At 33.6% G+C, this 18,438-nt stretch overlaps 2 protein-coding genes and 1 long non-coding RNA gene across 4 annotated transcripts in view; 1 reads left to right on the top strand and 2 right to left on the bottom strand.

Annotated features, from left to right (window-relative positions):
* Nucleotides 1-8,740, top strand: part of LOC117683219 (glutamine amidotransferase-like class 1 domain-containing protein 1) — a 151,056-nt gene extending 142,316 nt beyond the window's left edge. The window contains exon 8 of one of the 2 annotated variants that reach the window (XM_066083091.1): nucleotides 8,323-8,740. In XM_066083091.1, coding sequence (XP_065939163.1) covers nucleotides 8,323-8,422 — 100 coding nt within the window. In that variant the 3' untranslated portion in view covers nucleotides 8,423-8,740. The remainder of the gene's footprint in view (nucleotides 1-8,322) is intronic. The other variant, XM_066083090.1, reaches the window with a different exon arrangement.
* Nucleotides 4,345-8,348, bottom strand: LOC117683183 (uncharacterized). Its single transcript, XR_010713436.1, has 2 exons — nucleotides 5,963-8,348; nucleotides 4,345-5,286 (listed from the first exon to the last, which is right to left on the bottom strand). It is a non-coding gene; the product is annotated as an uncharacterized lncRNA (long non-coding RNA).
* Nucleotides 8,741-11,024: 2,284 nt separating the features above from the next.
* On the bottom strand, nucleotides 11,025-17,105 carry LOC117683204 (E3 ubiquitin-protein ligase TRIM71-like). Its single transcript, XM_066083072.1, has 2 exons — nucleotides 16,928-17,105; nucleotides 11,025-13,041 (listed from the first exon to the last, which is right to left on the bottom strand). The coding sequence occupies exon 2, from the start codon at nucleotides 13,016-13,018 to the stop codon at nucleotides 11,417-11,419; it is 1,602 nt and encodes a 533-aa protein (XP_065939144.1). The 5' UTR covers nucleotides 13,019-13,041; nucleotides 16,928-17,105; the 3' UTR covers nucleotides 11,025-11,416.
* Nucleotides 17,106-18,438: the final 1,333 nt, after the last annotated feature.

Genomic DNA, 18,438 nt, shown 5'->3' with positions numbered 1-18,438 from the left:
TGATATGATACAATGTTGTATCAAATTATAAAGTATCATATGATACAATATCATAATATGTATAAAATATGATACAGTTTCATACAATGCAATATCATACTATCTTATACAATATGATATCATATGTTACAATATTGTGATGTATTATGTGATATGATGTTGTATTATGTGATCAAATACAATAATGTTATACACAATACAATGTCATATCATATGATACAATCTCATATTGTATCATTATTTATTACAGTAGTATATTGTAATATATGATTGAATATTGTAAGTAAGATAGGATGCAATATTGTATTTTATACTATTGTATTGATAAACATTGTATCTTATTATACCGTATGAAATGAACTTATGATCATCATACAATTTTTTTAACATATGATATACGATATTGTGTCAAAATAGTATCTATGAATATCCAAGATTAAATTATGATTATCATATAATATGATAAAGGTGGTCTCATAAACGTGATGCCTTATAAAGGTGACGCATCGTCTCGTTGAGCTTTGTAATCTGTGATAACCTATGTTTACATTGATGTTTTTAATACCAAGTGCACTTTGTGCTCAGTTTGTTAAAGGGACTTGGACACGATTTGAGATCAAAAATTTTATTTTTATTTTTTATGTATAAAATTGTTTACTGGTGCATTTTAAATGATTGGCCAAAATATTGAATGTTAAAGTCAAGTTACAAGCGAGATACAGAGGTAAGAATTGATTGTTATGTAAACAAAGCTCGAGTCTTATAGTTGTTTACAAAAAATGTAATGTAGAGATTTACCTTTTTTCGACAAAATGACATGTAAAAAAAACAATTTAAACTATTCAATATCTTCATATACACTATTATCAACAAAAGAAAGATACATTTGATTGAAACTTACACCAATACAACGCATATGTAAAAAATGACAATATTCGAGCTTTGTTTACAAAACAAAGAATAATGAACTCTGTATCTTGCTTTCAACTTTATATTTGACTTTCAGATTTTGACAGAGCATTATAAACTTCTATATTTATCAGTATAAACAGTGAAAATAGAAAAATAAAATTTGAAAATTTTAAGTCAAATCGTGTCCAAGTCCCTTTAAAGGAAATAAAGCAAAATTAACAGTGATTTGTTTATAAGAAAATACATGTATATTAAATACATCTAGTACATATCAACTAAAGAGATCTTAAAACTTAGTGATTCACATTTGCGTCAAAATGACAGATTAAACAAACAACTAGTATATATATACATGTATGTTGAATATATTTATTTGTAGTGATGCGTAGCATTTTTTTTTTTACATTTTTTTTTACATTAAGTACTACTTGTAATACATTAATCGTTGACAATTAAAACGCTGGTTCGTACGAAAAGTTGACAAATTTAAGCTAACAGATATACATAAGAATGCACGGACAGTTTAATTAGTCAGGTACTCTATCACACAGAATTGCAATAGGAATAATAGAGTTAACACATATTACATTGAACTTGCACAAAAATATCAAACAAATACGTACGTATGGACAAAACCTTAAGGGACATCTGTCGATATATTGATTTTGGATTAAAGTACATTATACATGTAATCAAAATACTTTCACCGGTTTAAAATTTTTACATTTTACAATATTTAACTAAATTTCGTTTAAAAAATAATTGGAAAGTAAACAAAATTGAAAACACTAGCGTTTTTTCGAAATCATGAATTTCACATTCTTAATGAACCCTCTAACCTACTGCACTGCGTTGTTTGGTTACAGTTTTGGGAAAGAAATTATTTATAAAATTACACTTTATTTCATTGTTTATTCGAGAATAGTACGTTAAAACATGGAGATGTCCCATACTATCTTAATCAGGCTCTGTAACATCTAGAATTGCAATAAGAATAATAGATTTCACGCATGTCACATTAAACTAGCACAAAACTATGAAACATATACTGACGTACATACATTTTTTTTTACACAAGAATATGTAAAAGGCCGATGAACTATTTATTTTGTAATGTATTTTTCTTTAAAAAAGGTACATAATAGAACCCATTGCTAAGCATTCATAGCATATATTGCAAATTGTGTTACAAAGCAAAATGTATTGAAAGGAGAAGAATATCAGTATATTGTCAAAATCGAAAAAATGAGGGGTAAGGCCGATGGGGGGGGGGGGGGTCCAACGTCTATTGCAATCCTAAACTGGATTTTTCTGAAGAATTTGAATAAATATTTGAGTGATTGGATTTAAAAAAAAAGGTGACAAGCATAATATACAAATTATCCCATCGATACATGTATAAAGTAATGTAGTGTTTTTAATTAATAAAATCCCCTTGTCGTTGAAGCAAAGGAAAACTAAGGCATTCTAAACAACATAACACGACTGGGTTAACGCGCGTTACTCAATTTGTCTGCACACACTCTGTCTATTACAGGAGCTTGCTATCTGAAATTATATTTACATGTACTTTGTATTGATAGAGAAGATTTTTGATAAAATTGTCGTTAAATGCCTAATATCATATAACTTTTTTAAAAGGGGCATGGTCACGATTTTGATCAAATTCTATTTTTCTGATTTTAGACGGGGTCACGTGACCCCGTCTATTGGTTTACTGTCAGCCGAAGTCTTAAACCCGAAGGCACGCGTAGAACACACGAATTGAGTCTACGCGTAAGAAAATAGTGCAGAAAGTTTTCATGCATTTCAGTAAATATGTATAATTATAAAAACACTCATTAAATAAGTCCTCTGTGTTTAAACAAATTCAATTTAGAAAATAAACAAATAGTTTTTAATTGATCAAAATATTCTTGTTCGGGTTCAAATGTGGAACGGGAACACGTAACTGAATGCACAGCGCCGTTGACGATTCAGTTGGTGTATGAGCTTATTAATCAATAGAAGAGGTTGATGGTGGAATCGAAATTAAAGTTCCCAAACGCAATGTGCCATTTTTGAAAAGTTGTGAATTTTATTTTGACAATCGTTCACCTTAATACTACCAAACTTCATGCGCAAGCCGAAGTTAAAATCGGGACGGGTTATACACAGATGTTTTACAAATTAAATAGGTGTTTCATTGGCTTCCAGTCTACTTGCGGTATGACTGCTGTTCGTCTCTAAAGGAATTTGTACAAAGAAAATAAACACAAGTATGAATTTGCATTCTCGTTCGTTGGCTCTTTCGTTCATTAAACTGAATTTAAATTTCAAACAATGCATTGTAAGCAAACTCTATAATAGATTATACATTTTGGAAGACTTATACATCATATAATATATACAATCCTATCGATTGAAGAATCAAGTTAACTGTTAATGTTCATGTTTTCCGGCTTGTTTGGAAACAGGCTTGGGGTGAATAACATTGTAAAATAATGCATTACATTACCATAACTTCATGAATTAGGGCATTAAATTACCATTACCATTACTTAATTTTCTTGAAGCAATGCATTACATTACCATTACATGAGTAAAGTAATGCATTACCATTACTTTGTGAAAAGTCAATAAGTTTTAAAAAAGTAATTTAAAAACTAAATAAAGAGTTTTTGTAAATAGTTAATAAATAAAACATGCTTAAAATATTTGCAGGTTCATGTTCATGTTCACTATCAGGTTCAAATTAATGACTTACACAAGATTGCTGTTGTTCTTGTAGTTCTCAAAGTAAGGTTGTAATTCGTGAAGGTGATGCACGAGTTTACACAAAAACGGATTTATTTTTACCTATTAATTTTGCAGGAATCGCAAATGAAGAAAATCGTGTCAGATAAGTCGGTCTTAAATATCAAAATGGCGACCGTGACAAAGCTTCTTATTGTCAAAGTTCTTGGAATCTTATTGTAAAAAAAAATATTTCTAACGTCAGGTGCCTGTGTTTCTTATCAGTATACAAATGTTCACTTTGTTTGTTAATTCAGCAGTTTTAGAGTTTCCGGGGTTTTCATAAAACTTTTATTACGGATACCGTCCAACTTGTGGATTTTCCCTTGGATCACAAAATAGAATAAATCTAATGATTAAAATTATCTACTTTGATATAGTTGCTTGATTTTCCCAGTCAGTAGTAAATTTTAAAAATTTTCCTTGGGGTCTTATTTTACATAATATACCGTTGTGCCAATTTTCTACAATTATGAAGGCCGGGATTGAGTAAAATTTAGACCAAGTATCAGACAATTGCAAAAAAGCCGAATGAACATTGAATGTAGCAACTAAATCGAACTTATAAATTTTGGAAGCATATTCGAGGAAATCCAGGACAATTACAAATTCAAACTTTCAAGACCCCGTCTTTCAGTACTCTTAGTACTTTGATTATTATTTACAATGCTTTTGGAATGCCATTCCAATGACCAAATGAAATTTGAGAGTCATTAGTACAGTTTAAAGCACGATACAGGGCTCAAAATTTTTTGTCATGTAAACAAGGCTCGTGCCCTGTTTTTGTTTACGTAATTAGTTTAATTTACCAGCTAAAGTTCTTTTTCAGCTAATTTTTCCATCTTTTTATTCGTTTTAAGCATAGATAAACAGATTCTAACGTTTACTACATTTATTTTAGGTCTAAAACTGGAGTTTTCACTTTAACGTTCAAAATGTAAACAAAAGCTTTGTTTACATAGCTAAGAATTGTAAACTCTGTAACTTGCTTATCACTCAACGAATGACACTCAAATTTTAGTTGTCTTTTAAAAATGCCTTTCTGAAGCATTGTAAAGAAATAATTTTTGACCAAAATCGTGACCATGCCCCTTTAAAGATTACATCTTTTTTGTCTTTGACTTTGACAAAATGAGCCATCGGTTTGACAGATAGATGATACGTTTAATTATTAGGGAACAATGAAGCGGAAGAAAAATTCAAATGAAAATTTACGATCAGGGTGACTTTGATGTAAATTCTTTAGACTTCGAATTACATTGATAAACTACCACCTTGCATGTAAATATACACATATTCGTAAAGAAAACATGTGCATTTAGTGTGGATCATGATTTCGATTATTTCGTCAGAATAGGCACACAATGAGAAGTTTCTTTAATATGTAAAATCATTACAAAAACGACACGTTGTAAATCCTCCATGATTTTTAAAATTGTAACAACGAACTTTAGGGTTTTATATTCCATTAGATAAGTCTCAATTTCTATGCATGTGTCTTATTGTTGATATTTAAGTTCACGTTTCAATAATTTCAAGTAGGTTGACCTCTTCGGTAAAGCCAGCATTCTCCGACCGGACGATTCTCTGTTTTTTATCCTTATTTTTATTTATGTGATATCAATATAATAGGCAACATCATTCACCTGAGTAAAAGTTCTTAATGTAATGTTTGTGTAACCCTCCCTTTTCAATGTATTGCATATACACCAGTGAATATCCGTTGGAGTCTTTTTTTTTGGAAATTGGATCCTGATATTGATAATTGAAAACGCTTTCCAGTGTATTTATAAACTTCAACGACTTTTATTCTTGTTATGAATATTGCATTCCTTAAATGATCCCATTTCCAGTACAAAAGTTTAAATTTGAAAAAAATAAATTCATCACCAATTTGGAAATTTATATGACAAAATAAAACTTGTCTGATAAAATTAACAAAAAGAAAAAAACATTCTTCATTTTGGTTTGTATATGACACTTATAAGGGCGCATTTCCATTCAAATGGCAAAAATATAATAAATGCTAAAATTTGAAAGATATTATAGTGTCCTCTTGCTACAACATTATAAACTTTTGTTATATTGATGCAATATATTACTCACATTTCCCTTATTATCTTTTGCTTAATGCAATGTTTAATTTTTGGTTACTCTCTGAGATAAAACATATGTTTTATTATAATGTAAGAAACATTTGACTATTATTTTTCAGTAAGTTTAATCCACAAAATAATAGTAGTAGTAATCTGTATAGTGTGTGATAAAAACTTACCAATCGCATTTTGATGTAATGGCAAAGAACTCTCACTCCAAATACAACGTTGATACTAACTATTACGGATAAAATGCAGATCATTATGTAGACTGGTTTCAGAGATTTACAAAGTTTATCCTTCGATCGTAGTATATAGGCATTAGAGGGGCATTTCTGAAAACACCACGTATCATCATAGATAAAGGCACTGCATTCCGAATGGTATATACAACTGTAGTTTTCTGTAGCATATTTGAAACTATCACATTTTTCTAAACATTCATCATGATCATAACGAGAGTTTATAAAAGGAAGAGATGATGGACAGCCAATTCTACAGTGTTTTCAGTGTGGATAAGAATATTTAGGACACTTTCTGATGCAATTCAAATAATCGTCATGGAAATACGGACAAGAGCTCACACACCTCTTACTGTCTATAAAAGAAGCGTTTTGGGGGCATTTCGGAATGCATTTTCCATTAAAAACAAACCTTCCCGTTGGACATTGTTTATAACATTTGAAACCATCCAAATAACCGTCACAAGATTTCACACATTCTCCTTTGAAATTATACGGCGCCTGCAATGGACATCGATTATAACATATTTGCTGATACTTTAACTTTCCATGGGGACATGAATCGAAGCATACTGATTTCAGTGGATTAAGTATGGTAATATTTGGACATTTTTTAAAACATTCCCATTTGTATCTATATTTTGCTTCGGATGGACACTTTAGATGACACTTCTTTTGATATCCTACCAGCCCGTAAGGACACTCTTCATGACAGGTTTTTTTTATTAAGAAATATTTACAAACTTGTACACATTTGCCTTTATAGTTGTATGGTGTTATTGAAGGACAATCCTGCACACAGGATTTATCATTATACTGAAAAGTTTTATGAGGACATTTATCGTAGCAGTTCATTCCTAGACGAGGAGTACGACAACTTTGCACACAAAGATTACCATATCTATACGGATTCTTTGATGTACAACTTCGAATGCATCGGTGTGCGTCAGCGAAATACCCTTCCGGGCATTTTTTCAAACACTTATTATTTAAAGAAAAATACGATTCCTTTCATTGCTGTAGACACTCTGCGTTGTAAATAAAGTCCTCCGAAGTTGAGATCAATGGCGCGTCATCCGGACACTTTTTAATGCACGTTTTGTTATAAACGTAAAACCCATCACCACACCATTGTACACATCTATTGTTTTTCGTATATGTTTTATCCTTACAGCTTTCCACACATTCAAACTGAGATAGATAACCACTAGTTATGTCACTTACAAAGGGCGCCATAGCAGGACAATCAGGAACGCATGTTTTGTTGAATATCTTTAAATTTTGTGGGCAGTATTTAGATACACAGCGAAACTCATTCCTAAGGTCTGGACATTCATCAACACATTTTGATCCATCGTCATACTTTCCAACTTCATGACATGCCATGCATTTGCTCTGAACTGGTAGACGTTTGCTATCAGGACAACTGTGTACGCAATGATTTCCAAACAAAAATTTACCTGAAGGACACGTTTTTATGCAAACCAAAATGTTTAATTGCTCAGAATGTTGTTCATCTACTTTGCTGGCATTTGGAGGACATGACTCAAAGCAAATTCCGTTGTACACATATTTAGCATCTTTTGGACACGAATTGTAGCAATGGTCCTTGAAACGTACAACGCTGCAAATGTTCACACAAGTTTTGTTTTCTTCATGCAATCCAATTTGGCTGCATTGTATGCATTCCCCTCTATGTAGTGCAGTATTCGGATTCGGACAATTGGATACGCAATTAGTGCCATAAATGAACTTATCATCAGGACATTTATCAGTACAAACAAGGAGTCGGTATAGACCATGGTGTTGTTCATCTACTTTGCTAGCATTTGAAGGACATGACTCAATGCAAATTCCGTTGTACACATATTTAGCAACATGTGGACATGAATTGTAGCAATGGTCTTTGAAACGAACAAAGTCGCAATTGTTAACACACGTTTGATTTTGTTCATACATTCCAATTTGGCTACATTGTACGCATTCCCCTCTATATACTGCGGGATGAGAGCCCGGACATCTATCTAAGCATGTGTGTCGAAAGCGTAAATTTTCACAGTAGCTTGTACATAAATAAGTGTTGTTCTTTTTTATAATAAACGAGTAATCTTCAGGACAATGTTGCAAACAGCTTGAATTAAAAATCATATTTTTCTTGGCATTTGGGCAATCGACATAACATTCACCATTATCATTGACAAAGTTTGATGGGCATTCTGTGGCGCAAACTACAAATGCATTGATTGGATTTGTTATGTAAGAAGATGTGCTTATATTTAATTCTCCTTCTAATAAAGTTGCAGGCAGATGTACTTTATATGGATCAGAATCTGGGCATTCTTCCTGACAAATTTCTTGAGACAAGACTTCACCCGAAGAACAGGCATCAACACATAAGTTACTTACTGAAGATGCGTATTTTAAACACTTTTCTACACAAATATATGTCAATGAATTGTCCAGTCCTAATTTCTTTTCTACAAATCTATACAAATCCGGACATCTTGAGAGACATGACTTCCCATGTAAAAACGGTTGACGTTTCGGACAATGACTCATACATGTCGAATTTACTTCAACTGTTTTCTCCGGACAGTCATTCAAACAAAGAGTATTATTTTTTTCGTAATATTTAACCTGCTTGCATATAGTAACGCATGTTTTACTCGATTCGTTGACGAAATAATTTTGCGGGCAAGTTAATACGCATTGATTATCAACTTGAAAAAATCCATTAGAACAGTTTTTTACACATTTTTGATTTTCTTCCAGTGTACTTTCTGGGCAGAATTTTACATATTTTTGTCGATACTCAAAATAACCGGAGGGACATTCTGTCCTGCAGTCCCTTCCGTCGAGAACAAAACTTTCTGAACAGTTATCAACACATAACTTATTTTGATACATTTTTGGATGTAGACATTCTGAAACACATACGTTATCACTGAGATATTCTTTACTTCTAGGGCATTTTCCAACACACGTGTTGTTGAAATTATACCGACCATTTAAGCAGGTCATTTGGCAGACACCATTGTCTAAAACATATCATTCTGGACACTTTTTCACACATTCGCCGTTGATAATAAACGGTTTATCATTAAAACATTTAATCACACAGCTATGATTGTAAGTGACGGTGAAAAAAGGACATACAGTCAAACATTCTATAAAGTAGCACTTAAATTCTTGCACAGGACAATCATTAACATTGCAGAAGCCATTGTTAATGTTTTCATCTCTATAATATTTCCTATTTCCTCTTTGCACCTTGTTACCCGAACCGTTCGATAAACACTTTCTACTGGAACCAATATACGGATATTTTGGAGAACACTCTTTAACACATCTGTGATAACTTTCGTCTTTTTTAATGTAATGCCTCCAAAATCCAGTTACAACGAGTTGGTAGGAAAATGACTCTACATACCACTGGACACTCTACACAATGTCCATTCAACTTTCCCCTCGGAAAGACGCATGATGTCAAATCCAAGGCCTTTAAAACAGTATAGTGTAGATTTTTAGTTAATCAAAGAAACATAATTAATGTAACCATAACAGTATTAATGATTATCATTCATTACAAGTTAGCACAAACAAAACGATGTTCTTTATCTAATTTTATTGCATATCGCCTGTCAATATGCAAAGAGGACTCGATGGTCGAGTCAATTATTTACAGTATTTTAATCTACGTAAGAAGAGGAAATCTGCACAAAGATATACACTGTAGAAAAATGATCTAATTTTAAAGCTGAAAATTTTAGTTTTGTCTTTACTAAATGTTAGTCTATGGCCATATATCATATGGCAGATCTGATGACTAGTTTGTTGATCACCCAGCCTCCTGAAGAATTATTTTGATGCATACTTTCAACATTTGAGAGTATTAGAGTTTTTGGGGGTCCACGATGTATACGTGCCTAATACCATAACATATCTAACATTTCTATCAGAATTCTGTTATCTAGCAAAACATCGACTTTTGTAGTCTTTTAACTTAGTACTCGAAACATATTGACACTATAAACGGCTGTTTGCGCCAAAATCTTATTTAGAACCTCATTGCCAACTATTCTATAATCTCCGCCAATCCGTTGGTTAGGGCTCATTTTGATTGAAAAAATAACGCAAGTCATTGAAATCCCTGTTGCAGTTACCATGTATACATCAGAAATGTTATTTGTAGCACATTTGAACCTTTGTAGAAAAAATAAATGAGTTCGTAAATTTTAAAACATTGACTCTGTTTTGTTTTTTATTTGCATTAAACAGTGAATTTTAACATTTCTGTATTTTTGATCCGCGCATGCATTTTACACTGAAATCAAGAGTAATTGTGCTATTTTGTTCACCCCTCGTCTTACTTCTTGTGACCTTTGACCTCATCCACTTGTCAGCATGTTTAATCTTCATAAATAAATGTTTACCAACATCGATGACTAAAGTCTTAAAATGCAATGGTTTGACAGAACACTTCCTGACATATTAACTTATTGACCCATCAACCTTTTGAACTGGAAATATACAGGGGTCATGCTATAACAATGGGCAACCGGCTTAGAGGGTATGGCTAAAATAAATCATCGATCCATAACCTAAGAAGGTTGCTCACTTCTTCGATGGGACCTGGCCATTGACAAAGAGGATGTTTTTTTTCACCTCAGCTGAAAAGATGAATCAGCATTGCTTCGAAATAGCCTTAGAATTAAATGTTACAATTACAATTAAATCTGAAAATCCAATTAATTTTTTTTATATTTAAAATTACAGTTATAAGGTCAACACTATAAGATACACGCGTTCTGATATACGTTGCTGGTCCAATAGATCGCAGTCTATTGACCGGCAGTTCAAAATAGACGCAAATATTTAATTTGTAATAAAACAACAAAATCTCTTTGATTAGGTAATAAAAATAATTAAAACAAGATCACATAATTGTATACAAATCATTTATTATACACAATGATATACTCTTCCAACAGAATAACATAAATTAAATGGTTTTATTTCCCAAACATTCACTTGTTCTCATTCTTGATATACAATGTTCATTAAACAGAATGTTTGATTGTATTCTTTTAAACTTTTAATGACAAGCATATATATATATATAAAATTTGTTTGGAAAGTAAAATATTTATGCTGTCATTTTTTTACCATTTAAATCACTGCACAAAAACAATGAGTTTGTTACGATTTACATAGAGAAACTAAACAATAGTATTGTTGGTATGTAAAGAATATATGAAGGTGTTTATTTATTAACATCAACTAATTATAAAATACAGATAATTAACTGTTATACACAAACAAGTATAATATATACAGTCAGTTTGTTAACATGTAATACATATAAACAATGTTACACTGCTGTGTAATGTTCTAGACATATTGTATTTTCTTCACTTTACCTGTGTATAACTCAGCCACAAAGAGGTTGTCTCTGGTGTCCACACATAAACCGTATAGATGCTGTAAATGACAGTTGTCAATGTAGTGGAGGAACTGTCCGTCCTGATCCAGGATGTGGATACGGTGGTTGTTATGGTCTGCTGTCAGGATCCGACCCCGGCTGTCTGTTGTGATGCCAAATGGAATAAATGATCCCTCGGTAGTAGAGGGAAGACCAGTGTAGGTAAACCGGAGAATCCCGGCCTGATTGACCACCACTACTGCACAGTTGTAAAAGTCTGACACACAGATATCTAGGTTCCTGTTCTCACTGATATATTTAATGTAACCAAATGAATAGAGAGGTTGTCCTTTGTCGTCGTATTGAATACTTTGTTTCTCTGTGGAGCCAGAGTAACACACAACTTTTGTTTGTTTATCATCATCACTGCCCATGACAACCAGGAGGTCACCAGAGGAGGTACTACAGACACCGCGAGGTATCCACCCCCGTAGTCTGATCACTGTCTTTATCTTTTTATTCTTCACTATGTTCACAGTTCTATCATTGTAATCAGTATAAACTTGATCCCCACTCCTTGTCACTGTTATGTCGTATGGAGTGTTCCCTGACTTGGTTTGGACTGACTTCACTAGTTTCCCACTGAGGTTGTACAGTGTTATGATGTTGTCACCACCAAGCGTCCACATTTCCTCATCACTCAGACAGGACACACTGTATAATGGAAAACACTTGGTGTTTATCTGTGTGATGATCCGTGGTACATCAATGAGCGGTCTCTCCGGGGGAGAGGACTCAGCACCGGGAGATTCCCTGGTGTAGATTGGTACATCAATGAGCGGTCTCTCCGGGGGAGAGGACTCAGCACCGGGAGATTCCCTGGTGTAGATTTGTTCTTCTGTTTTGATAGATGACGCTGACAGAAGAGAACCAAACTGTTGATAAAGCTGTTCTTTGTTGATCTTCTGAGGGGTAAAACTTGGTAAGGACACTGTGAGTTTAGGTGGCAATCTTCTGAATTCATCATTCCTGGATTTGTAGGCAGAGACACGGCTGACATCATTGGAGTCCAGTAACGTCTTTACGTCTATTTCTCTGTGCCAGACTTCTCCATGTCTGTCGATTTCTGTTGTTAATTTCTGGGAGTTTTCATTCAGAGCAGATTTCTGGACTGGGATAATGGATGGAATCTCTTGGTATTTAAGATAAATGGATTTCTCTTGTTCTTGTAAATCTTTTTGAATTATTTCTTTCTTCTTGTCCATGGTTTTAGTTATTTCAATAAATTGATGGCCATTGTGTTCTTCAGAGGAAAGACATGTTGCACAAATAGGAATGCCACATTGTTTGCAGTAAAGTTCACATATTTCTGAGGAATGTTTTAGACACTTTGGAGTATATCCCCTCTCTTTAAATGGTACCACTTTGTGTTCTTTGGATTGATCAGATAAATGGTCCTTCTCGCAGGCTTTACACAGATATTTGTTGCAAATGACACAGTACATAGGGGGGCCCGGGGTCTCACAGAGATGACACCGTAACACATCCTGAAGGTTGTACTCAGGGTCCATGGTCAGACACTTTTATTCATGTTCTGAAAAATAAAACAAAAATTGGTTTAATTCATATATAAACAATAACAGTTACATATAATAAGTGAGATGAGTTCATTAAAAGTCTTATCAGAAATTTTTCTATCATCTTGCTTCAAATAACAACACAATTGTTTAAGGAGAAAATACATTATCATTTTATTTAAACTTTATAAATTTGAAGCACTGAATCTCTTTTGAAACTCAACTTCATTATTGAAAGACAGATTCATATAAAGAATAAGGAATCATTCTTTGAGAATCATGAGGTGATAATTTCGGTCGGGGCATGATCAAATCCAATGAAGCAAGAAAGGCTTTATGATAGATTTGATCACACCCCGACTGAAATTATCATCTCATAATATTCAAAGAATGATTCCTTATTACTTATATTTATATAATGTTAAGCCATCATACGATTATATATTTGAATATGAATAAGCAAACCCTGCTGGCGCCTCGATTTGGCGTCATTTGTATTATGGGTTATATAGTACAAAATTGATACGTAGTTTTATCACAGGCAAAGACACTGGAAAATGTAAATATATGAATATATGAGTCCTAAAAAGTACATTAATTTCGTCTTCATAAAAATCTCATAATAGATAATTGCTTTTAAAACTTACTACTGCATCAAATAAATTCAAACGATCTTTAATATTAAAATATATTGTACACATATATTTGTTTGCGTTTCTTTTTGTTTTTTTACTTTAATTGCCGTAAATTTTGTTACCATATTTCATTATATTAATTCTAAATAGTAGCATATTTTAAAAAAGGATAAATTTTTGTATAAATTTTTATAGTTACTAATACATATTCCATTCCTTACAGTTCAGATTTTATTTTTAATTAATAAACAAGAGGCCAATAGGCCTTGACGGTCACCTGCATGAGTACCACATACAAACTTGTTTAAGTCTCATATATATGTATTTAGTGAAGTTTTATTTTGGAGTAGAAAATTCTTAATATTGTACAGACCACCTCCCTGCCTGAAATCTTTCAAAAAGGACAATGAAACCTATAACTTTTGCAAAAAACTTACAATTATAATAGAGTGCATGACCTGATATTGAAAAGGTGCAAGACTCTGATATAAAAAAAGAGATGTTTGTGAAACACTTATGCCCCCCTCCCTTGGAAACATCCACAAAGAAAAGGAACGTAAACTGCAAATCACTGGAATTTTTCTATGTCGAAGGGCCATAACTGTCGAAAATTGCTCTATCATATCCAAAATCAAACTTGACCTAGATATTACCATGATAAACCTGTATACGAAATTTCATTTCAATATGTTCATCATCTGCGAAGAAAATGAACGGAAACTGCAAATAACTGGAATTTTTCTATGTCCAAGGGCCATAACTCTGTCGAAAATTGCTCGATCGTAGCCAAAATCGAACTTGACCTAGATATTATTTAGATAAACCAGTATACCAATTTTTATTTCAATATGTTCATCCTCTGCGAAGAAAATAAGCGGAAACGGCAAATAATTGGAATTTTTTTATGTCCAATGGGCATAACTCTGTCGATAATTGCCCGATCGTACTCAATATCAAACTTCTCCTAGATGTTATCATGATAAACCTGTATACCAAATTTCATTTCAATATGCTCATTCTCTGCGAAGAAAATGAACGGAAACTGTTAGTGGACCGACCGACCGAAAGACCACCAGACAGATCAGCCTTTTTCAAACGGGGGGGGGGGGGGGGGAGGCATAATAATTTCCTTATATTTGTTAACTTTCAAGATATGTTTTATGTGCATATGTTTTCATTGATAAATTAAACTGAACTCTTTCCAAATGGTTTAACAATGTCTTAACTTTGATAGACAGCTTCATTCTTTCTCTTTTTTAAATATGTGAATTTGCTTATTTCTTTCATAGAAATTCCTGAGCAGAATAAAATAATAAGACAAATTTATAACCCCATCTCAGCCATAACCCTTGCCATACATGTATATGTAGGTGACATGATATATCATTAAAGATGACAGCTTAAAGGTTTTTTTTTCTTCTAAATATGCAGTCAGTTTTTAAAGTGCTAAGCATAGCTAAGCGCTTTATTGTCTTTAGACGTCTACTTTCGGTGCATCAAAAAACTGCCCCTATCAGCAGAAATATGCATCACTTAAACTGGCTAGGGAACCAGATTCAGGGGTTTACGCACATAGTTGCACGGGCTATTGTGAATATAAAGTTCCGCCTATTGTGAATCTACAATGTAAGGTGTGGGGCTTATATACATCATTGCAGTTACGCAGTGATGAGGAAATATATTGCCTAAACAGAAGCTGGAATATAGAAAAATCAAATCGATTCTTTCTAACTAAGCTTGCACAAAGTAAATTTCCTTCTGAACCAAGCTAGGTTAGCGCTTTTTAGTACTATCAGTACTTTGATTATTTTGTGTCAGCAGATGTTTTTTTAAACATTATATATATTAACACTCATTGACCATTTTGGCCACACCCTGCATTAAGAACCTCTACCCTATACACCATATATGTCATTGAGTGTTTTTGCCCCGCCCTAGATTTAAATCCCTTCACTTGGAGACATGAAATCAAAAAAAAAATGATAGATGGCTTTTTTCCTTCTTTATAATAATGCAGTCAGCTTTTATTCAGTATCAGCAGAAGTAAAGTCTAAAAGAAGACTATTTTCTTAAACATGTAAATGCTTGAACACTATATAACTATTTTGGCCCTGCTCTAGAGTCAGAACCCCTACCTCGGAGGACATGAAATTTATGATTTTCATAGTGGGCTTCCTGGTCTAAAACATTCTTTACTCAGTTTCCTTACAGGTGAGTGGGAGTAGAGAAAATAATTTTTAAACATTATATATGCATCTACACTAAACATCCACTTAGGCAGTCAAAACCCATACTCCAGGAGACATGATATATATAATTTTAATTATAATTACTAAGTCAGATTTTCATACAGATGTGTGAGAGTAGAGAAGAAGAATTTAAAACACAATATGCATTAACTCTATATGGCCATATTGCCGCCTCCTCCCCCCACCTACGGGTTGAACTTCTGACCCAGGGGTCATGAGCTTCACAATTTAGGCAGAGGAGTTCATGAGTAACCATGCATTTAGTTTTTTCCCCATATGTGTTGGAGCTAGTATAAAGAAGAATATTTTCTAAGATTTAATACATTTTCACTATATGGCTATATATTGGCCCCGTTCTAGGACCCAAACTTCTGACCAGGGGTCAAGAATTTCACAATTTAGTTTTAACAAAATTAATATACCGTTTATATATACATGTATGAGATTATATAAAGAGGAAGATTTTCTAAGATGTAATACATTTTTATTATATGGTCATTTTCGCCCCACCCTAGAGTCTGAACTCCTGACCCAGGGGCAATGAATTTCCAAATTTTGGTAGAGGGTGTTATGTACATCATAACCATGCATTTCCTTCATACATGTATGTATCGGTGTAGAAAAGATTTTTAAAATTTGTTAATTTATTGTTAATTTAATGCAGACATGCAGTGTCATGCAGGCATGACGGACGACACACACAGTCATGATGACGAATGAAGACCAACTGCAATTGGTCACCTGAGTGACTCAGGTGACCTAAATCACTTAGGTGACCTAAAAAATGCTACAGGTTGCTGTTTTTGTCCATTTTTGTTATTCAAACAAAAAATCTGTTCATATTTTCTTCATTCATTTTCAATTAAAGTAAGCTGATATACATTTCAGCAATATTCATTGATATAGAAAGTTTATACTAAATGGAAACAAATTAAAGATTATAAGCATTAGATTTAAATTTTCAACAATCAGAAAATAACAGCTAACAATAATTAACGCATTTAAGGAACTATACACACCTTTATAAAGGCCTTTAACTCAAAATGGCTACATATTTTTAATGTTTACCATTTGTTTACACTTCCTTGTTGATGGTTCTCCCTGGCAGCCTGTTAAAATCACGTGATTAGTTTAAATAAAACTTCCGGGTAACCCCAAAACGAGATTCAATACATCATGCGCTGATCGGGGTGGGGGTGGGGGGTGGGGGGTAGGGTGGGGTCCGAAACATTCCCTCTTTTCGTTTTTTTTTTTCATTTCTTAGTTATACATACTGAAATAACCGAAAATATCCACAGGCGCATGTTTTAGACAGGAGGTCTATTTTCTATACACATTAGAATACCCCCTGTATGAAACAAGCGTTAAGCGCTGCCAAAAAATACCTCGTACCCCCCCCCCCCCCCCGGATCCGCGCATGATACGTTGTGCTACATATAGTTAATTGTTAAAGGACAGTAAAGATAATCTAATTCATCTTAGTTAAATTGAAAAGGTTAATGAGTATCATGATAAACATGCACTAGCCGACAGAAATGAAGTCTGGCTTATGAACCGTTCAACATAACGTTTGACATATGAATTGATGTTATAATATGTGTGTGATCGGAGGAACACTTTTGTGATTCCAATCTTATGAGTTGGTATATGAAATTAAACTCCCTGATGTGTAGGTCTCTATATCTCTTCTTCCAGACCTAGTTTTTCTCCGACTTCATCACGTCTACTGTCGTCTGTTCTGTCTGTCTGTTGACTGGTCCTCTGTCTCTATATAAGAGGAACTGGGTGGTTTCGCCCTCGTTACACGCGTGCTCTGAGATGTTTCGCCCCTGATTAAATACAAGTAATAAATCATGTAAATAATTGAAGCATAGATAGGTTTTATCCGATTACCTGCAATTATATCTTTAAAAATCCGTAATGTACTATCAACTTATGGATTTTTTCAAATAGACAAACCAAGAATTTAGTTTATTTTGCGACTTTTTTTTTTTGTCAATCTGAGTCTTGCAATACTATATTTGATACATGTACCAGTAAATGTTGCAACATATAACGTTAGTTATGAATGCCCCAATCCAGGCACGTAGCATCGGGGGTGTGGGGGGGGGGGGTAGAGGGGATGCAGGAAACAGCTAAGTATGATCAATAGCAGGCACGTAGCATCAGGGGGGGGGGGGGGGGCAGCCACTTTTTCACGCAGCAAAGATTTTTCTTAAATTTACATTCAAAAAATTGAATTTACATGGAGTTGGCCCCCCACTTTTCTGTGACCCTGTAGAAATTAAATTGAAAATAAAGATTGAAGTGAACAGTATCCCCCCCCCAACGTATTAGGATTATCAGGATTTTGGTAACATCCCCCCCTTTTTTTTTTATTCCCCCCCCTTTTTTGGCTTTTTTTTGGATGAGTCTGCTGCCCCCCCCCCCCAACACACACAAACACACACTTTCAAAAACGATGCTACGTGCCGCAATCTAATTAAAATTAGATCCTTCACGCAACCGTATTTGACAGGAGCGTGAAGGA

This window comes from Magallana gigas, chromosome 4 (genome assembly GCF_963853765.1).
Source record: "Magallana gigas chromosome 4, xbMagGiga1.1, whole genome shotgun sequence".
Lineage (NCBI taxonomy): Eukaryota > Metazoa > Mollusca > Bivalvia > Ostreida > Ostreidae > Magallana > Magallana gigas.
Note: the sequence above shows the minus strand (reverse complement) of the source record. Positions and strands in the feature narration are given on the sequence as shown.

Excerpts from the sequence above, each read along its gene's own strand:
- LOC117683204 (XM_066083072.1), bottom strand. The coding sequence starts at position 13,018 with ATGGACCCTGAGTACAACCTTCAGGATGTGTTACGGTGTCATCTCTGT.